General features: G+C 38.8%; 1 protein-coding gene across 2 annotated transcripts; it reads left to right on the top strand.

Annotated features, from left to right (window-relative positions):
* The first annotated feature begins 156 nt into the window (after positions 1-156).
* vasna (vasorin a) lies at positions 157-20,879 on the top strand. 2 transcript variants are annotated; one of them, XM_079593099.1, is made up of 2 exons: positions 157-373; positions 17,429-20,879. In XM_079593099.1, exon 2 carries the CDS (start codon positions 17,462-17,464, stop codon positions 19,517-19,519), a length of 2,058 nt encoding a protein of 685 aa, XP_079449225.1. In that variant the 5' UTR covers positions 157-373; positions 17,429-17,461; the 3' UTR covers positions 19,520-20,879. The 2 variants fall into 2 exon arrangements, with proteins under 2 accessions (XP_079449225.1, XP_079449226.1); XM_079593100.1 differs by having other exon boundaries at positions 205-232.
* The last annotated feature ends 2,273 nt before the right edge of the window (positions 20,880-23,152 follow it).

Here is a 23,152-nt window from a genome sequence, read left to right as displayed (position 1 = left end):
ATGGCACCATACTGCATACTAGCCTACATTTGTTGTGAGTAGGGTTGTCGGTACATACATACCCCTTGTTGCCACAGCCCGGCGACGGAGAGTTGTGTCAAGCCTGAAGAGTTTTGCTCCTCCTTCCTAAAACTCTGGAGGTGTTGCGCTTCTGCCATTCAGTAAAAACACCACCGTGTTCCTAAAGTTCAGACGTCTGGCCGGACGCAACCTGCACGGATCGCTGCATATGGTGTGTGTCAAAGCTTGCCTTCAGGAGAAATTATTCCTGCTTACGGGAATGACCATACAAGAGTTTTGAGCTTCATTCTTTTATTCCGCGGTCTTGTGGATAAAACAACACTCGCGTGCTTCACGTTTCCAAGTTTTACAGGTAAGCAGTGCAATAAATGATTTGTAGATTGCTACTGGCTAAATGTGCCAGAATGTAAACATATATATATATATAAAAAAAAATATAAAAAAAAACTTTAAAAGACGGAGTGTGGGTTGCACAAAACGTTTCAGATCGCCACATTGAAAATCGTTACATGTCTAAAGACAAGTAAATTAATAATTAGGAATTCGTTTTATTTTTGGAACTTTTGTTTACTTTTGCTAGGAAAACAATTTTGCCAGTGAGCTGTTAAAATGTCTGAACTTTAATCTAGGCTACTTGCTTTTTGCTGGTCTCGTGAGCCTAGTACATTCAATAAATTATTTTTATGAGTTTTTTACTGGTGCCAACCCAAGTCAATACCATCGTGCAAGTCGGTGATGATTGGTTGTGAATATTATTCTGTTTATCTCACTATCCCGCGGCAGCCGGTAGGCTACAATAGAACACACAAAACAAAATGTAACGAATAAGATACATCATAACAGCGAGTTTCATATTAGGATGTGAATCTTACAGCACAATAACACGTTTATAGGCTATTCTATTATATTATTATTAGTCGTAGATATTGTTTTATTTTACATTATCTGTGCGAATATGGTGGTGGGTTTTGGTGGGGCTGACATCACTAATTACGGTTTTAAAGTTGTTATTTTTTTACCCATATCATATGCATGTGTCAAAACCACCACTGAGTGCTTTTAACCACAAAGGTAGATTAAAACTTAGTCGCGTTCGCCTGAGGAGATTTCAGTATCGTAACCTCTCTCTCTCTCTCTCTCTCTCTCTCTCTCTCTCTCTCTCTCTCTCTCTCTCTCTCTCTCTCTCTCTCTCTCACACACACACACACACACACACACACACACACACACACACACACACACACACACACACACACACACACACACACACGCACGCTACTTTTCTTTTAAAAGTAGGCCTATGGCTACCGCCTTTTTTGTTATTATTGCAAGTTGATAATTTCCACCACTGTTGTATAGGGTTAATTTAAACTATATGAGGGTTAAAAAAATCGTTTGTACATTAACATTATTGCTAAATTATGGTGACTCGCTTGTGATAAACATACATGCTGTCAATGTGAAGCCTGTTTAATTAAGCTCCTAATATTGTCCCTGCAATGCCATTAAACCTCCATCCCCTTCCTCACCCAAGCTGCTGGCATCTAAACGGATGAGTAGTAATTAGTTTAGTTGCACAGGGTGTAAAGAAGATTATGCCCAGTTATTCCAGCTTTTAAACCCATTATTTTCATTGCTTCAAAGCAATCTCACGAGTTGAGGAGAACGTTTTTGTGGAGGACTCTATTAAGAAGTACTTTGGATCAAGGGTTGAGTGACATGCTGAGATTTTGGCCATTCGTTTGAGTGATTCTGAATAGGTTTGCAAATCCTCCTCAGCTGTACGCCTCTATCCTTTGCTCAGTGGTTGGTTAGAGGTCTGAGAGAGATGTTAAAACGGTCACAACCTTTAAATACCCACTAGATTATCACAACATATGAGGTGGTGTAGCATCTGTGAAGTTATTCAGGTTTTAAAACTCTTAAAAATAAGGTAGCGATTCCATAGAAGAACATTTTGGGTACTTCAAAGAACCTTTCAGTGGACAGTTCTTAAAATAACCACTTTGTTTCATATTGTGAAGAACATTTTAATTATCTGAAGAACCTTTTTCCATAATATTGTGCTATGGGAAGGTTCCGGAGATGTTAAAGAGATAGTTCACCAAAAAAGAAAAAGAAAATTCTGTCATTAATTACTCCCCTTCTTGTTGTTCCAAACATGTCAGACTTTCATCATCTTTAAAACACAAATCCCTCCATTGACAGTCTACGCAACTACCACTTTCAAGCATGTCACTCATTTTAAACGTTTTACCACATAAACCAATATATAACCTTTAATTATTTAGAGTGTACAGGACTTTCGCTTTTCATTCTTTACAGTAAGTCCTTTAGAAACCATATTGGCAAGAACCCAGAAATCAATATGCTGCTCTGAAGTTTAATCATGTTTAATCTTTAAAGAACTATATAAGCATCTCATGAACCCTCCATACTCTTCAGGAGAACCTGAGAGGTTGAGACCGCTTTAAAGAAACTTTATTGTTGGTAATGATGAAGTTTCAATAGTTTAACAGATTGCACAACCACATATTCATTCTGCACCCAACTGACCCTTTGAGCAGCAAACCCAAGTTATCTGTTTGTTTAGTAAAATATTGTTTATGAATGATGTCAGAGCAGACCAAGAACCCAGCTGCGAGTTAAATCCGACCCGTCATTAGTAATCTGGGCCGCATTCCTTATATAGTTTGAGATAATATCTGTAGTAAGCATGTTAACACGTTCTTCTCGCTTTGTTTCGGTCAGAGTTAGAGATTAGCTGGAAGTCTTCCAGTCATCGTTCAGGAGAGGTAAATACAGAGGGGGCACCAAGGGTTCGAGCGTATGAGAAAAGCAAAGACAGAGATACAGAAGGAGAGAAAGCAAAAAGCACAAGCAAACATTCCTGACGCGGTGTCTCAGCAATTTAATTAAAGGGACTAGTGGGACGTTAGAGTGGGCATTCTGAGGTGAAGGCTTAACCCCCCTGGCCAGGCTTGGACTAATCCCAAGGGTCAGCTAATAAGTGCTCGGGTCATGCCACCATGACAACTAAATAGGGGAGTCTCTCAGATAGAGCTTCCCAGTCACAGTTAATAACGGCATGATGGACGTTAAGACACAGTGAGCAGGAATAAGTGTGTGCAGATGCTGAGTGAAGAACAGCCTTATGGGCTGAGAGGTAGAGTCAAGTGTCTGACATCTGAAGATTATTTAGTTAGAAGCACTTTGATTGTAAAGATTGGGGCTTTTGTGTCTTGACTACGACTCTGGCTGTTGTTAAAGGTCAGATGGAAACTCTAGAAACGCTTTGCTTGTTGTTTGGATTACACTGATCACTCAAAATCACTAAAATCTGTTGCTGGAGTGACTGCCAAAGCATGAGCCATCTTCTCCTAAAAGATGGGATTTGATTTTCTTTTGGTTTCTTCCTCCTTGAAGTGTTGGCTAAACAAAGGATTGCAATACAGGAGCATTAAAGTTGACACAATGAAACAACATGCAACCTTATTAGTGTCAGAGAGCTCAGAACAATTTAAACGCCTGTCATTCAAAAGTACGATATTTTCTGCACCTTATGTTCTTTTATCAAATATTTTGGCTAATTGTATTATGCTTTCAGCTACTGTTTTAAATAAATTCAGCAAATTTTACCCTAAAAATCAGTTTAAATATTTATGTATGTTAAAAAAATCGTATCAAAATTACAGTTGTAATCGAAATTATTCAAGCTCTTACTGTGCAAGCTGAAACCTCAGTGCTTGTTGCCAGCAAGTCTTGCTGCAGGTCTTTTGCAGTCACTCAAGGGTTTTTCTGAACCTGCCTTCCCAGAAATCTGTTTTTTTATGCAGTCAAACGTCACACTCAACAAACCCAGCGAGTTCGGATATTTCATGTGTTCTAGCTCAAGCACACCTGGTCCAACTAATGAAGCCCTTGAATAATTGCATCAGGTGTGCTTGAGACAACAAGCTTTGAAGAGTTGTGCTGTAGTGAGGGAATCTATTCAGGCCAGTGGGGTTGAATCATTTTGAGACTGTAGAAGTCACTAAAAGTGGCATTTTCAGTCGAATTTGGGGAAACGACATGAAACATTTGTTGTGTTGAGCTATTTCAATTACTTCTGTTTGATTTTGTTTATTGCAAACTGCTGGAAGTCAGTTAATTTTGCCAATAAACCTGATTTGCAATGGGGGTTGAATAATTTTGATTACAACTATAGGATGATTCATTTTTCTGGAACACAACCAGAAACAGGAATGAAAAATAATAATTATATATAAACATCCAGTTCAGGAATGTTTAAATGTCCATGTTGGAATCCATATGGGAGAGAATCTCCATAATCTGTAGGATGAAAATGTAATATTTTTTAGGATTGACTTATGAAGTTGAATGGATGAACTAAAACTAAAACTAACAATGCTACTAACCTAACTACCTTTTTGTCAGAGAGGCAATATACTAAAACATTCAGTTAAATGTTGCTGTTCATTACTATGTTTTTGAGGTATTCTGTTTTTTAGTTGTATGCATCTAGTATAAATGTATTTACAAACCTTGATTTGATGTTTAATTTATATTTTTTTTATGTGGGTGCCTGAACCTAATACAAATATTATAAATTATATAATCAGGTAATTATATTTTGAAAGATACTGCCCCCTTTTAAGTAATTCCAAAAGTACTTTAATGCTAGCTAACTACTTTTAACACTTTATTTTAAGGTGACGTGGTTACACACATTACTTACTACATGAACTTACTATTGAAATAACAGTAAATCATGCATAATTACAAATAACTAACCCTAAACCCTAGCCGTAACTCTATGCTACGTACAAGTACATGTTGTTAATTAATAATACACAGTAGCCTACTTATTTGAGTAAGTACAATGCAACTACATCACTATGAGTGTAGTTTAACTACTTTGAATTATGAGCTATAGTTTCAAAATAGCTTTCCCCAAAACTGCTGACAAGAGATAAGGAAGGCTGGTGAAGAAAAGCTCAAATACTGTATTATCTCATATTGTGGCTTTTAGGATTTATTTTATGTATGTTCTTTTGTGGTGTCCACTTGTAAAAACACAGTTTAGATTGCAACCCTGCTGTTTGAATGATCATGAGCGGAGTGAAGGCAAGAACCAATGCCAAGAGCAACAAAGAAATATAAACGCATATAAATCATAACAGAGGTCAGAAAATGTTAGAAATAAGCAAGAAGAAGATTGTATGCTACACTAATATACATAATAACATAAAACGTACTCCCATCCTAGCTTAATATGCAGCAGAGACAACTATACGCAAGGCATTCGTTGGTTGAATCCCCTGAAAAGTATAAACACTCGAGCGCTTTCAAAACATTAATCCGACCAGCAGCACATAGCAACACTAGCTCAACCAATAGTGTGAGTTTGAGGCGGGGCTATCCGTTTATCCAGCCAATAGAAGAGTAGATATGTGCTCAGGAAACCTGTTTGGAAACAATCATTATTTAGCTTATACTCTTCAACTTTAAGGATAGAAACTGCATAAGAAAATCACTAGAGCATCTCTTCCACTCTCTTTAAAATCTTCTCTTTTTTTCTGAATGTGAGCTGTAACCTAATGATATTTGCTTGAGGACAGAGAGTTATGTCCTTTGGCTGCGTCTGTTGGGTGGTGTTCAGTTTTTCACAAGTCAAGAACAGCAAACATCCGTCTACCTTCCTTCAAATGCAGGCGCTCAGGAGAGCAGTGTTTGATCTGAGGGATCTGCTTCTCTGATTACTTTGGCTGATACATGAGTTATATTAAGGCTGTAACTTTAAGCTCTTACAAAACATGCACATGTCACTGACAGGTCAGAAAAATTTATCTTTTATATAGGCCATTATCCTACAGTTATTCTCTTATTATGCTAAATAACTATATATATATACATACTATACTATTCAAAGATTCAAAAAGTCAGTAAGATTTATTATGCATTAAATCGAACACTTACAACGTTACAAAAGATTTCTATTACAAATAAATACTGTTCTTTTGGACTTCTTTTTGAACTTCATCAAAGAATCCTGAAAACAAAATGTATTATGTTTTTTCACAAAAAATATTATGTTTAATATTTAAGATTAAGGAAAATATCAACTGTTTTCAACACTGATAATAAACAGAAATGTTTCTTGAGCAGAAAATCAGCATATTAGAATGATTTCTGAAGGATCATGTGACACTGAAGACTGGAGTAATGATGCTGAAAATTCAGCTTTGATCCCAGGAATAAATTACATTTCACACTATATTTAAATCGAAAATATTTACTTTTAATAGTAATAAATATTTCACAATATTACTGTTTTTACTGTATTTTTGTTTAAATAAATGCAGCCTTTGTGAGCATAAGAGACTTCATTTGTATATATATACATACTGTATATTGGTTTCCACTTAAAATAAACAGGCTGTTTTTAGCTTTAAAGAGACAGTTCTTATTTTTAAGAATGTCAGTCATCTGTGGAGCACAAAAATATATATTTTTAATCCATACGATAAAAGACAATAAGGTCCGAACAAAATTGGACCCCATTGACTTTCATTGAATGGAAAAAATTAAATAAAAATTAGTTTTTTTAGATTGACAGAAATTACAGAATGTAAATTTTAGGGTGAACTATCCATTTAATATGTAAATTACATCTGTTATGATGATTAGCTAATCGATGTGCATATTCACACAGCAAAGTAATAGAAGCAACTTGAAAGAGTTACACTGAGGTCACTAATACATTAATTCTGGCTGCGCACACTTTAAATCAATCAGTGACACAATTGAACTGTCTCGGAGCAAATTCATCAGCAGACTGCCGGATGGGATCAGATAAGCCTCTAAAACACACACACACACATACACATTGTGCACACTGTCTTTCATTGCTTTTCAGTGAGCTGCAACAGTACACAAACAGAGTAGTATGCTGGAGATTGATGGAGAACTTCCCTAGTATTTAGTTACTTCAGCCACGCTTAAACCATGTCTACACATTACAAACAAGAGCTACGTCACTCGGAGGAGGTAAACGTACTCCAAGAGGGCCTCAATGTCAACGCGGTACAAAACAGGCCGGGACAGGCAGGCGAAGAAACCGATTTGGCCTTGTTCCAGCATACCTCGTCATCACTGGAGGTGAACCGACTTTCGTTTATTTGTTTTAATGGGCTGTCGGTTGCAAATAGATCTGCTACGTTATTCAGGACTGAGGTGTCGAGCTCTGAACAGCGCTCCACACACGGTTTTTGGAGTATTTCGATTTTTAGTCTGCTTTAAAGACAGCCTCGCTTGAGTTGCATGAATATCTGACCTTTTCAACAAAGGAGATCACATGCTCAGTATCACAAATGTGATTATTTGATTAATGGGCAAGGAATTGCACTAAAAGTGCTTTGAGATTTGGTCTGGTCTGACAGACTGAAGTCTTTAGAGTTCCTGACACAGAAAACACTCAAGCTGACACAGCTGGTCAGAAGACAGGACACCCCCTGCGGGGCAAGAAGGGGGCGGCGGGGCGAGTTGTTCCAGCATGTCCCAGCCGCGAGTTCTCTCTCTCGCGCGCTCCATTCAATTTAAATCACTTTAAACTTCATGCATATTTATTTCATGTTAAAATTCAGATTAATTCAAAATGTACTTCTTTTGCATGACTAATTTGCTTCTCTTTTTTGACTCCATTAAATTTAGCTCACTCATAAAAATAAAGGTTCCTAAATGGGTGTTTTTTGCAGTGATGCCATTGCAGTTTCCCAAAAAACCTTCCCAATAAAGAACCTTTATTTTTAAGAGCGTTCAATTCACTTGTCATTTACATTCATTATATTTTAATTAAAACACTTTAATTTCGCTCAATTGCTCATCGAAAATATTTTTTCTCCCACTTGCTCCATTCAATTCATGTTCAGATCCAATTCAAATTCAAATTAATTTAATTTCCTCGTGTTTTTAATGCAGTAGTTTTTAATCACTTAATTCAGTTCGATTCCACTTCTCATTTACATTCAAATGAATGTTTTCCATGCAATATTTGTTATGGTTTACTCTGATTCACATTTAATTCTTATGCAAATTAAAATGAATTAAAATGTACTTATTTAATTGACATGACTGTTTTCCATGCAAGAGTTTTCCAAACAAGTTCTCTCACTCAGTTCAATTCATATTCAAATTCCAATTAATTTAATTGTTTTCATGCAATTTTTCACGTCAATTAATTCAATTCAGTTCACTTCTCATTGACATCAAGTTTCATATTCAAATGATTTCCATGCAGTTGTTTTTTATGGTTTACTCTAATTTATTTTTTTGCTTTTCTCTCCATGGGTTCAATTCAATTCACGTTTGACTTCAGGTTTAGATTCAATTCATATTTAGATTGAAATTAATTTGATGTATGCTAGCAAAGTATGGTATGTTTTTCCAATCATCAGTTTTTGGTTGTTGCTATATGCAAGTGTGAGTAAACGTGTGATAAGGTCTGCTGAAGTTTTTGACTGCAAACCAGTTTTAAACACTGACACTTGCGCCTAAAATCTGTGTACTTGCGTATGAGTCATGGAATTAAGATCTATGGCATCAGGCCAACAACGTTTTTCAATTTTTTGACACCCATTATGAGTTACGTAGCACAGCGAATAACAAAAGAACGTGCTAACTTGAATAACTTGCTGCTTCAACAGGTGTATGACTGTTCACCATAGCCAGATGAATATGTTATGGTGTGCGTGTGTGTGTTTGTTTTCTTTGATAGACGTGAAAGCTGTTAGCTATGTTTCACTCTATTACACACCGATTTGGTCTGAAAGTAAGCCAAAAAAACAGACCTTAAAATACTAGGAACCTGAACCAACTAAACCTGCAGAGAGGGAGACATGTATAGACAAGAGCAAACAGTTCTTTGCCTCTCTCTTCATTAATCACAAAACAATGCAAGTGCAGTTTCCCTTTATAGTAAACGGATAAATGACTAATTGCACATTTTATTGGTACAAAATTAGCGAGAAATCTAAGGTAACGTTCACATAGCAACAGGATACGGTTGTCAGTTCTGTATTTGAGTGAAGGGATACTTCACCTCTGGAAAGATGAATGTGTATTTAAAATGGGTCATTTATGTAGTAGAAATGTGAAAATATTTTTTTGTTTGGAGCCTTCTAGACTGAGAAAAGCCAGAAAATGTATTTTTGGCTTATGTGGATGAAAGACAACAACTCCCAGAATGCACTTGCTTCGCTGCCCTAGGAGGCCACTCCCAAGCCTCGCCTATCAGTAAGAGAGTGCAGTTAAACAACAAGGCTAGGCTACTAGCTAGTCTCCGTGACAAGTCTGCCCGGGATTTTGCGATCACCCAAAATGTCCAGGATTCGGCTTTTGCGTTAAGTCGCCATTCATTATGTTTACTGTGGCGAGCAGTACGAGACTGAGGGCCGCGGGAGAACGGTGCGAGGCCGGTGACGTGATTACTGATGAGCGACACCTGTGAGACGCACCGGTCTCGTATCTCTCACGGAGGAGCAGGAATTTTCTTAGCAATGTTAAAACGCACATCAACCGATCACTTGTTTAGCGTTCATGTAAACACTACATTCAAATTCACCAATCGGAATGAATTCAGTTAGATTGAAACAAAAGGTGTGCGTGTAAACAATGAATGGCGACTGCAGAAAGCAAAAGACGAATCCCGGACATTTTGGACGATCTCGACGGCCGGACATGTCCGGAAAAAAGATGTATGGTAACCCCTATTATTCAGCTTTCTCCACAGAATAAGAACCCGTTAGCTTAGCTTCCAAATATAAGATGGCTGACACTATTTGTACATTCTGTGAGTGAGATCCCACCCTCTATTGGCGGGTTGAAAATATGCGGATCTAGCGCCTTCTACTGGCTGTAGTTTTTAGCCTCTGGCCAAAAAATCCTCAGATGACTCAAAATGACGATTTTTGCGTCAATGGAGGATTTTTTCCAGACAAAAAAATACATTAATCGCGCGTCTCAGGGGGATATGAGGGAGGAAAGCATGGTAATTCGAAAATACTACAGGTTTTCTACTGATGCAAAGCTTAATGCTAAATCCTGAAGTATCCCTTTAATACGGTTACGTTCACACATAGTTCAGTAACTGACAACCGTATTTTAAAACCAAACTCACATCCGTAAATTTTCAGGACTCACTACCGCATTCTCAGAAAACCAACGCTGTAACCGGACACAATTAGTTGTCTGTCACGTCATGCAGTGTGAGAGAGCCGTCTACCGAGTTTATGTAACGTTTACGGCGACAGAGCTGCGTGTCGTCGTCTGAAGGTTTTACATCCAGTCACTGTTGTCCACCCGAACTGCTACCGTCAGTTTTGTGTTCTACACTTACGTGCGACTCAAATGCTGCGCTCTTTAACAGATATTTACTGATCTAATATGCCATCTATTAACGTATTGGAATTCACTTCATCTTGTTTTATGGATGTCTAGATATTTTTTTATTGGGCAACTGTATTTTTTTGTAATCGTATGCACTTTAAAAGTGAATGAATAATGCACACACAATGCCATGGCTGCAGATTATGCCACTTGGCAACATACTAGTCATAGCAGCAGCATATTACGGCTAATCCGGTCACAAACACACTTTTGTTTCAAATGCAGACCTTCAGAAAAATATGTCCTGCACAAAAGGATGCTAAGAACATCAAAATGACGCCTGTCTTACACACACCCATCGTAAAATGCTTCTCGTTCCAAAGATCGATAGATAGATAGATAGATAGATAGATAGATAGATAGATAGATAGATTTGTAACAGTATATGACAGGCTGGCGTGTGTCAGAGGCATGTGTAAGTTGGTCTACTTTGGTCTTTTGTCTTGTTAAGTTTCTCGTGTTTCACACAGAAATGCGGTGTCTCCAGCGATGTGCTTGGCTAGCAGGTGTGCACACGCACGCGGAGTAGATTGTAACTTGAACTGCCTGAGCCCCTGGGCAAAGCTGGGGGAGGACGTTATACCTTTATTGCACCTAGTCTGGTTTAAGACATTCGCCACCTTTTTAGTGTCTTTTCTGTTCTTTTTGAGAGTGTGTTTGTCTGGAGGACATAATTATGGTTAATAATAATCCAAAGAAATCCGAACCTAAAATGTGGGTTCTTGTCATTGTAGCATTGATTAAGTACACTATTTGAAAAATGAAGGATCTTTTCTGTTTTTATTTACTTGTTTTTTGCAGAAGTTTAAGTTTTCCCTCTTCTAACCCTCTCCTTTTTAAGGAACATTTCTAGCTGTATAGTGTATTTGGGTTGGTTCTTAAACCATATTTAGGCATATTGATTTATGGCTTCTCTGAGATATTAGAAAAATAGAATGCCAAAGTGTGCATACAATTTGCGTATTAAAAAACCTACGCGCTCAATTGAGGCAAATATATTTGTATCCAATATGAAGACATGCACATAAACTACAATGGAAATACATTTTCCGAACAAATCCCTCGATGCGCAACAAAAACTCATGTGGCTTTTGCCTCAACAGTGGATGTGATTGGATAATTGGAATAACCAGCGGACTCATTTCATCACACAGCATCTCAAATGTTGGGTGTGTTTGTTCTTAAAAGTCTGTCGTCAGAATGATTTGGTTTAATTCCCTTCCAGAAGCGATTCACATGATTGCATTCACAAACACCAGGGAGCCAAGATAACATGACAGCATTTATTGAGTAATTTATGAAGTAGGAAAAAAAGAGTCACAGTTTATTTCCTGATTTCAGCAACTTTACCAAAAAAAAATTTGTTGCAAATGCTGAAAATTGTACACACAGTTAGTATAGCATGTAGCATGAATGTGGATAGCACCGCTCAGATAATTTAGTCTCTGAAGAACTGGATAGAAATACTCATATTGAGATCTCTGCAGAAATCCTGACTAATCTGAGCACAGGGATATTGTTTGTTTGGTGAGGTGAAATTCCTATTGTGTTTTCCAAAAAAGTCTCCATTTGCTCATTTAATCTGACCGATGTCCAAGGGAGAAACAATGAAGATACTGGAGCTGTCTTATTTGTGATTTTAGTGCTAGTCGAATTGGCTCTGGCTCTGTTTTGAAAGCTTCTGTTGTGGTTGAAGTGAAGCATGAGGTAAATCACAGTTACCCAGATGAATCTGTTTCATATTTTAAATCAGCCACATGCTCATGAGCTTGATTCAAGCATGCGTAAACACAAACAGTCGCTTACGGGCATGTACACACTCCACATTGAATCCACATTTAAGTGCAGATGCCTGTTTCTCTTTTGGCTTCCTCTCTGAAATCCTCCCCCTACCCTAATCGCAAAACAGTTACTTAATGGGATCTCGCTGTCACCCGGAGAGACCGGCCCAATGCATTCTGGGTAACACAATCCAGCTGTACTCAGGAGTTGCTGACGGAAATGTGTATTTATCTGTGTGTGTCAATATGTGTGCGTGGCTGTGAGTAATTTCAGGACAGTATTATTGTTATTCAAAGAAACACACACTTACACCTCTGTCTGTACTAGTAAATGTTAAACTACGTGTGTTTCACACATAGGAAAAGCTCATTTAAAATAAGTCAACTGCAACGGTCAAGCTACAATTTAGAAAAATTTAATTAGCTGCACTGTTAACAAAAATATATTAAAAAGAAGTAATAGCTACACTAAGCTATTAACAATTAGTTGGCTTCACTTCAAATTAGCTGTTAGCTAAACTACAAACTACTAAGTATTTGATTACACTGCAGACTACTAACAGTAGTTACCTACACTATTAACACAACTATTTAACCACACTACAATCGAATAACTGAAATAATTACCTACACTGTAAGCTATTATCAAAAATTAAAAGACAGATCAAAAGCTGTAGCTAAATATTTTTATCAGTAGCATGTGGTGTAGCTAATTATCTAACAATAATAGTTAGCTACACTACAAGCTAACAAAAACTTTTGCTAAATGTAGCCTTTGGTGTAGATAAATATCTATTAACATTACTAGTTGTCTACACTACAGTCTACGAACATGAGTTACTAAATACATACAAAATTAAAAAGGGGCAATATCTTTGAAAACATAACTATCTATATTGACTATTTTCCTGTTTTAATCAAAGAGGCTACATATATCAATACAAGTCATAAAAGTACCAAAACCTAATTTCAATTAATTAAAAAAAAAACCCTGATGAACAGCTGAACAGTCTCTATGCAGGATTTAGGCAAAGCCTTCCGTTTCGGCTGTATTTATTGAGTACTTTGCCATTCAAAAGAAGTTTTTAAAGGAAGGATAAAGGATAAAAAAGAATGAGTGAAAAACAAAACCCAAACAAAATTCTGCGTAAACGGGGTCATTCAAGGTGTCTCATATTGGGCCCTATCTTGCACCCAGCGCAATTGACTTTGAACACCGACGCATGTATCATTCCTATTTTGCACCCGCGCACAGCGGACTTTTCCCTCCACAGACGCACGTCGGTAAATTAGGAAATGAACTTGCGCTCGCGGGGGCGGTTCAGCGCAAAGAGAAGGCGTGTTCCGGCGCAAAACTTCCATGGTGCTATTTTCCAGTTTTAGAAAGCAATTGCGCCATTGATCAGGAAAAAAACAGTCTAAAGACAGTGGCGCGTTGCGCGTTAGTGTTATGGTATTTTAAGGGCGCGTGCTTGGCCATAATGTTAACGCGCATCCACTTTGATTCTCTAATATAAACAGATGCAGCAGTTTTCATTTTTGCAAATCATACATTATTACAAGGAAAAATATTAACACACGAGGGAAATCATTGTTGTGTCCGTGAAGATGTGAAAAAGATCTATCTAGATAAAAAAAAAAAAAAATCTAGATTAGGCTACACATTTACCCAAATTATACGCCTGTTTAACCGAACCTAATTTGGGTGGGTTTCTCCCATCATCCCCAATGTCACTTCTCTGTGTTTTACAGCCCTGACGAGAACGTCGGTTTCCTCGGCTGTGAACTGCTCCTGTCGTGCGCTGGCAAATCCGCCGTTATAATAGCAATCCGCCATGGAACAAGCGCACCTGCTCTTAAAGGGAATGTGAGATGGCGCTCTGATTGGTTTATTTCACGTTACGCCCAAACCACACCTATGAATAATGAAGCTACTTCAGACCAACCCCTTTTACATTTGCGTCGGGCGCAAGAGTCATTTATCCCGCTGGGAAAATAGCAACAGCGCCGGGATCCGCCCACAAAGTTACTTGCGCTTTGCACTTTGACACTTGCGTTTCAGATCGTTAAAATAGGGCCCATTGTGTCTCTCCACTTTCTAAATCTTGTTTTATCCCCCTCTCCAAGCCCTCTCTAGTCTCTTTCATCGCGGACTAATATTTAAAAAATACATAATGAAGAAGTAATGAAAAATCTAATAATAATGCAAACGGATGTTTTTTTTGGTTTCTCATTCGGCTTGGCATTTATTCATCATTCATGGCTTATAAATAAAATGAAGCTGAGCCAAACCCAGAGGGAGTGTGTGTTTGTGTGTGTTGGAGTCATACCTGTGTGTTCATTTTTGGGTGTGTGTAAGCATGCCGTTTTTGTGTAAGATTAAAAGAGTGTCATAATCAGAATGACTTTGTTAAAGAGATAGTTCACCCAAAAATGAAAGTCCAGTTATCATTTACTGACCCTCATGTCATCAAGAAGGTTTGAAATGTTTTGTCTATACAATGCAATTAAGTGGGGTCCAAAACGATTTTCATTGACTATTTTCAATATTTCTTCATTTTGTGAAGAAAAGTGAAGGGAAAATTCTGATGACATAATTTTCATTTTTGGGTGAACTGTTCTTTTAAGTGCACATCCCCAACGCTCCCTTTATAAAAAGCATGCTGTAAATTATAGCCAATTATTATTACCGGTAATCAATAATTAAGATTTAATCACTTTAGTTTGATGTGTGAGCAATGAAGGGAACAAAAGGTGTTTTGGTGGCATTCAGCTCGGCTTCACCTGTAACCTCCTTCTGCTCCTCATGCCACCCTCGTCAAACCTGTTTTCACGCAATCAGTTGTGACAGAAGTTTGGCAGACAAGTGCATGAACCCTGAAACAAATAAAGCGAGAGTGAGAGAGAGAAATGTCAAACCCTCTGGAAGCCTCATAGCTCCCTGTGATGAAGATGGATTTGTAGGGTTATTGCAAAATTCCTGCCGTGCCGGTGGGATTGTGCATATCCCAGAGAAAAAAAGGGAGAATGGAAGGAGGGCAAAATGAAAGGTATCAACCCACTTTAATGAAATAGCTCTAGTTTCTGTCAAATGTCAAGCAACCTACAGAGTCCAAACACGGTGTTTAGCAAGAGGGAAGATGGAACGGAGAGCCAAAAAAAAAGGAAAAAAAGTTAAGGACAAAGCTACACATACAATAAATGTGGAAAACCACCAGCTAAAACACAGTTGGTAAAATATCAAAACTAAATATACATCAAATAAGACGGAGAGGGAAATCAAAGGATTATCAGACTAAGATGAAATGGTTGAATAATTATGATTCAACTAATTAAGCCAATTTGAATGCCACGCCAGCTAAACACAAGGCAAAGTAGGTGTTCACTTTTAGAAACATGGTAGCTGGTTTCTAGCTGGCCCCAGTTGTCAATTTACTAGTAGATACTTATTTTACCAGCTACAGAAAGCTGATGTTTGGAAAGTGATGCCTGGCTGACCAGCCAATGACTATAGCTTGAACCAGCTAATAAGTAGATACTGTATCATGTTCCACAGTGACGCAACTGAGTCAAACAGTCTTCTTCACCGGAAACATTATCAGATTAGATTAAAACAAACAGAGTGAGCATATAATCACAAGACTATGAGCAAATATAATCACAAGCCTTTCTAATAGCGAAGACTTTGTCCTTCAAGGGGAAGAGAGAAAGAAAGGGCAGAGAAAAAAGAGAAATGGTTGATGCGAGAAAAAGGGGCTCACAAAAGGGAACTCGTACAGGGGAAAAAAAGAATGAAAAGAGTGAGTGTACCTAGCAAACGAATGGTTGTTCATCTCCCTCAATAGACTGGCCCTTTTAGTGATCAGGACTCTTGTTGGAACAGTAAACTATTCTTTGTACTCACAAACATACACATTGTTACCTCAGCGGAGGAGAAGGTGGGAGGCTTGGTTATCCCTTTGTTCACCAAATCAAAGACATCTGAGAGATTATTGAACAATTAGACAAAAAATTACACAAGGACTTTTATTGAAAATTAAGAGGCTTAAAATCTCTACAAGGCCTTCTGCCACTTAAGCAAGTAATTATTTATTTTTTTCACTATTAAATAGCTACTTATATTAAGACATGCTTAGTTGTGTCAGTGAAGATTTGAGAAATTGGGTGGGCTCCTCTAAGGACACATTCGGGGATGAGGTCTAAACTCTCTGGGATGAACTCATTAAGCAAACAGTGGAAAGAGTGAAACTAAATGCAAGGCAGGTCAACAGACATTCGGTCATCTGGGCCATATACCACAGCCATTGTAGGATGATCTCAGAAAATGCATGAAAATAATGATAAAAGTTAATCAGCCAGACCACGAAACAAGGTTCCAGTATAGTGCACAAAGTCATGTACCCTTTTATTCATTTTTTACTGAGAAGGCACTAGTGACTGTCCATTCTGACTCATTCAGAACACGTTTACTGAATATTTCTAGTTATTAATGAGCAATACAATAATGTAGTAAATAGGTGATTTCTGCCACAGCATTTCAGACCCAACTTGTTTTCTATTACCTACAATAATTGTGCAATGTAATTATCAAAATTGGATTGGATCAATTCTGGTCATCACAACAATTAGTTAAGTCAACATTACTGTGCCCTACTGTGGTTCTTGTTTTCTTTGTGTCGGGATGAAGTTTCAAAGACTTTGACAAAAGCTTAAAACATGCCTGTTTCTGTTTGTATAAGTCATGCAAAGCAATTGTTAAAAACTGGTTTTGCTTGAGGACCAAAATTTGTAATTTTATACAACCCCAACAAAAGAACCAACATGGTATAGCAGACAGAAGCGAACAAAAATGTATTTAAAAGACTGAACATCAAACAATGAAATGTATTAATATTACAATAAACTGCATATGCCGGCCATGGGATGTCCAATCCTGCTCCACGTCTTGCAGTGTTTAGCTTCAGACTGCTCCAACACACCAGACTGAAAGTTTGCCTTAGAGGTCGCGAAAACTTTGCTGTTTCAGATGTGTTTATTTGGGTTGGAGCTAAACTTTGCAGGACAGTGACCCTCAAGGAGCAGGATCGGACACCCCTGTGAAAGGCCCAACAATGTACAAACTCACACAGTATATACAGTACAAAGACTATAGTTTTGACATTCTGTTTTTTCTATTGCAGGTTTCAATCACAAAGGCCAGACGCTGACCGAAAATGCGGCCATTATCTCCCCTGTCTCATCTCATTTTGTTTAACTTACTGTGTGGATCTCTGAGCAGCAGTTGTCCTCAAAACTGCTCTTGCATCTCCGTTAGCGCCATCTTCTGTGTCCAGCAGTACTTGATCTACATGCCTCGTGGCCTCCCGTCCTCCACAAAGAACCTTTATGTCTTTCAGAACAACATCAACACATTACAACAGCAGGACTTTGTAGAGCTTAGCGAGCTTGTAATGCTGGACTTGAGTCAGAATGCCCTCAGTGAAATCCCTGATAGGGTGTTCAGCCCACTCTCCTCTCTACTCAACCTGGATCTCTCCTCAAACCGCATTACTCAAATTTCCAAAGATAGTTTCACTGGACTGGTCAACCTGGAAAGGCTGTATCTCTACAGCAACCTCATCCAAAGCATTCACCCAGCTGCTTTTGAGGGACTGGAGAACCTACTGGAGCTGAAGCTTCAGGGCAATAAGATTAGTGTGTTGCCAGCTCTGCGACTGCCAGGGCTGCTCCACTTGGACCTTAGTTATAATAGTATCCCACCCCTTGGACCTGAAGATTTACAGACACCACACCTTGAGTCTCTTAAAATAGCTGGATTGAAGCTGACCAGTCTGGATGAGGAGCTGCTAAGGAGCCTGACAAACCTACATGTTCTGGATGTTTCACAGAACCTGCTTGTAGAGATACAACCTACACTGAAGGCAATGGGAGGTCTAAGAAATCTCAATTTAACTGGGAATCCCTTGGGATCCCTTAAACAAGAAGACTTCCAAAATATGGTTAACTTGCTAGAGCTTGACTTGAGCAACCTTTATTTGCAAGGCTTCCCCGAAGGCTTCTTCAACTTTTTCCCCAAACTTGAGAAGCTCACCGCAGCTGAAAACCCCTTCAACTGCCTCTGCCCACTGGCCTGGTTCCCAGTATGGCTAAAGGATTCAAATGTAGAGCTGTTGAGGATGGAGGAGACGCGTTGCCACTTTCCACTAATAAACTCAGGAAAGGTTTTGGCAAAGTTGGAACATAAAGATTTTGGCTGTCCAACAACAACTATTGAGTTAACAAGCGCAGGGACAAGTAGTACTACGAGCAAGCCCACAAACTCCACAACACCGTTAGGCACAACACATGCCATTCCCCCGGCACCACCAAGTGAGATGCCGTCAGTAGACATAGACAGCTTTCCTCTTTCCCAGACCACTGCCTTGCCCAGAAGAATAATAGAAGATTCTGAAGAAGAGGACATTATGTGCCCCCCCACTATCTGTCTAAATGGGGGAACATGCATATTTGACTCAAATGGGGTGGTTTGCCTGTGTCCGCCTTCAATGTCAGGTCTCTACTGTGAGATTAAAAATGAAGTTCTGCTTCCCCCGTCTTCACCTAGAGTTTCTATTGAGACCATTGCTACAGTCCAGCCCAATACAATCAGCTCTCTTCACATAACCAGCACTTCCATTTCATTAGACCTTCACCGTTACATCCACACAAGACCACACATCCGTGGAATTCGTCTGACTTACCGAAACTTGTCAGGACCTGACCAGCGGCCACTACAGCTGAATGTGCCTCCATCATACCCAGAGTACACGCTTAGAGGGCTACAGCCAAATAGCACCTATTCTGTATGTGCTAGCCCCCTGGGAGAGCAAGTCCATGTCTCAGTTAGTGCCTGCTTGGAGGCTCGCACAGCAGGAATCCCGCCCTCTTCCCATGAGCCCAGCGTTGACAGGACCGAACCTTCTTCCTCTCTCATACCCATTGTAGTAGCTGTAGCAGTGGTGATGATTGCTGCCATCGTAGCTACTGTTGTGGTCACCCGCCGCAGGAGGAAATCCAAGGCTCCAGTAGATATGGACTTACATGAGACATCTCCTCTGGAGTTGGAGGGAGTGAAAACCAGTCCAGAGAATGGGCTGACGCATCCAAAACAACCCGACATCACCCCTTGCCCATCTTTAATACAAAACAGCCTGGAATATGAGGCACCTTTAATACAAGGACAGTGTCCAGCCAACAACAATGTAGCTTGTACAAAACCTTTGTATGTGTAAAAGCCATATTAGGATTCAGACCTCCAGCCCACAGAGGGCAATGTGCTCCATGACTCCTGCAGGCAGGTGCGATGCAGACACTAGATAGATTCTGGTGGGTTGGTGAACATTTTAGCGCATCCCAGCCAAACACTTAAACTGACTGCCATTATTTAAACCAGGTGCATTTGCAATTTACATTTTTTTTACAGATGCAATTTACATTTTTTTACAGATACAATTTAAGTGCCTTTTATAACCATAAATATCAGCCTCTAATGAGAATTTCACTCTGGCAGACATGCATGAGCACAGTATTGCGAGGCTGGAAAACAGGTCGCCTTAGAGGTAGCTCAATAATTGTGTCGCTGGCTCTGGAAGTGGTAGACAGGAGTCAAAAGATCTTGCCTGGACGCCTGGACTTTTTTTTTTGTCCAGAAAAAAAATTGCACTGATCAGAAAGGTGAGGTGCCTAAAGAAGCTGAAAGTGATCAGCCTCTTAAAAGATGCATCAAAGCATCCCTCTGTCCCTCTACCCCATCTGTCCTGTACAGGAGATTTGCTGTGAAAAAAAACATAATGAAGAGACATTTTCTTACTTTGTCTAGTTTACGCTGTATTGTTAAAGTTATGTTATTATATTTTTGTATTTTTAAAGGAATATTTCACCAAAATTGTAAATTCTTTTATGCTATTTACTCACCCATATGCCGTTCCAAACCTGTGTGATTTTCTTCCATGGAAGACAAAAGTACCGTTTGCAGAAAGAATGTTACACAGGCTTTGAAAGACATTAGGGTTCGTAAATGACAGAATTTTCCTTTTCCTTTAAGTGCCATTTCTGTCCCTTTTTGTGTTTAGTTGTTGTGTTTGTATTGACTTTTAAACATGAAACTGTAGCAAGCCTTATTTCTACTCTCACTTAAGTGCAACAAGTTAAAATCTGAATTCAAACAAATTCACTTTACATGCGTGAAGTCTCAGTCCTGCAATCGTTTGACAAAGAAACACTTTGCAAGACTATAAACACCCGTAGCCATTTTTGACCTCAAACAAATTCCACACATTAACAAATAGACTAGTACTATATAAGGAGATGGATAACAAACGCTTTTAACAAAGCTGTTTTTTGACGCGCCAGCTTTCTAAAAATGTCCTCTAGTCATAATTCAGACTGCATGGGCCCCAAACACAGACAAACTAGGGCAAGGCTTCAAAGCCAGGTGTTTTTTTGTACATGTTGCTGAGCTGAACACAGTTTATTCCAGACTATGAAAACTTACAAAAGTGTACTATATTACAGTGATGGTATCATGTGGTAATACGATGGTACTTTGATGAATACTAGGGTACTGAATAAAAAAACAACAAAAACAAAAAACTTTGATTTGTTGTGCAAAATGAGTTGCTTCAGCTTTTACCTGAATCTTCAATAACCTTTTAATTTAGAAATAAATATTTTTTAAAAAAACTATGTGCTAGGAGATTGATTGTTTTTTTTCTGTGAAAGCATGAAAGTGTTCAAGCCAAATGTGTCATTGTGGAATTGCATATTTATGAGCATTATCAGCGCAGTAAAGTTGTGTTAAGGGAATTTGGAGCCAGTACTCTAATCCAAAGTGAGGAAAGGTCAATTGTCAAATTCTCCCCACTCTCAGCAGCCTCTTTTTAGCCCTGCGCCTCAGATATTTGTGAACGTATGCAGTATGTGCGCTGAAGATGTCAGCGTCTAGCCCATCCAAACATTTGAACTGGAAAGAGGAACAGCTTTACACAGCATGAGGGGCTTCAAATATTTGAAACATTTTCAAAACCGCTTTCAAGTCCCATGCTTACTTTGGGATGCTTGTTGTTGCTATCTTTTGTTGTGTGCAAAGCCAAGTCTTCTGTTTTTTGTTTTTTTTTGGATGTTAAAATGTGTACTCTTTGGAAGAAAAATGTGACGTCTGTTGAGAAAATAAAATGAAACAAAAAAACACTCTTCTGTGACTTATTCCCCGCTGGGCTTTCACACTAAATGGAAAAACGATTAATTGCGAATAATTCAAGCCTGCACGATAGGTGTCCCTGACCGAGAATACATTTTTATCATGTACTGTATGTAAAAACGTTGCTTTGTCGTGCTGCGATTGATCCATAGGGATCTATTAGTTCGATTCAAGAGAATCGCAGAGACGTACATTCACGACGCTTAATCGCTAAAGTGTAAAAGGCCCTTTACTCACAATTTCTCTCAACATGTGGACAGGAGAGATGTCAGTCAATAAATGGGAAAACAAAGTAACTTGCATTACTTATCTAAAAAAGTAACTAAGATATTTTGTTGTAAATTTAAAAGTAATGCGTTACATTAGTTACTTGAAAACAGTGATCTGATTACATAACAAGAGGAGACAAAAAGCAAATAGTTTTCTTCATTCCTGAAAATGAAGGAATGGAGAAATTGTATAGACACTCCTTCAGATTAGAGCTCCTTTCAGAAATGCAGTATTTGTATTTTGTGTCAGAAGGACATTAGACTAGGCTTACATGAGGACTTTAGCGAGAGCTCTAACACCAGAGAATTACTCGAATCCAAAAGCAAGAGTTTGAGATGAAATGAAGACAAAGATAATAATGTTTCTGGAGCTGAACATGCAGTTCATTCGTAGCACATTTGTGTGAATGTCTGTCACAGAACACAGAAACTGTCCCAATGGACGCGAGCCTTAAATCACTTAAGAACTAAACGCAGCAGCACGTCTAATGTGGTTCCCATTATAGAGCGCTCAGTGGGGGAAACGGGAAAAGACGAAGAGGAATTTTATTTATTTAAAAAAAAAAAAGCTGGCGTTGATAATACAGGGTCAGGGTTGCAGGGGTTCACAACGTGCAGGGAAGGTAGAAAAAAGGAGTGTAAAGAGGTATTGGGAGGTGGGGGATGGCTGAAACTTGAGTTGAGACTGATGGTTGGGTCTGATAATGGCTCAAACGGGCCCCTCGGTCAGCGGCCCCCTCCTGCACTCATACACAGGTCAGCGCTGGCAGATATACAGCACCACATCAAACTCCTCACTTCTCAGAACAGATCTGAGGTTGGAGGGGGAAACGGTGAGGAAGATGAAAACGGCAAATAAAAAGAGAATGAATCAGGTTACGTGGACCGTTAACTGTAAACACAGATAAGATAAAGTGGACTTAATTGCTAAATTGCCAGCAACTATTACAGACACAACAACAGCAGATGAAGAACAGCTTTAGCAAAGCTTTTCCAAAGACCAGCAATGCTGAAGTTTAAATATGTAAGAAAGTAAAAGTTTGGAATTGATCCTTTGCTAAGCCCTGCCTACCTTGGTTACTGTTGCTAACAAACTTTACAGAACACCCCAGCAATAAACTGGAGATTTCTGTGAGTAGTCACTACGTTCGAAATGAAATACTTCCTACTAGAAAAAATACAATACATACGCCAACAGAGTAGTATTTCCGAACAGTAGGCGAAAAGTTCAGAATGACCAACTACTTCTGGTGAGATTCTGAAGTGTGCATTCAATGGATACTTTACTATCCCATGAGGCCACGGGACGGGGATTTACGAATGGAGGTGAAGCGACGCAACGTAGGTCACATGATAATGATGTTGCAGCCATGTTGGTTTGAAACCAAATGCAGTAC

The sequence above is a fragment of the Phoxinus phoxinus genome (genome assembly GCF_949152265.1).
Source record: "Phoxinus phoxinus genome assembly, chromosome: 20".
NCBI lineage: Eukaryota > Metazoa > Chordata > Actinopteri > Cypriniformes > Leuciscidae > Phoxinus > Phoxinus phoxinus.
This window is presented reverse-complemented; position numbering and strand designations above follow the sequence as displayed.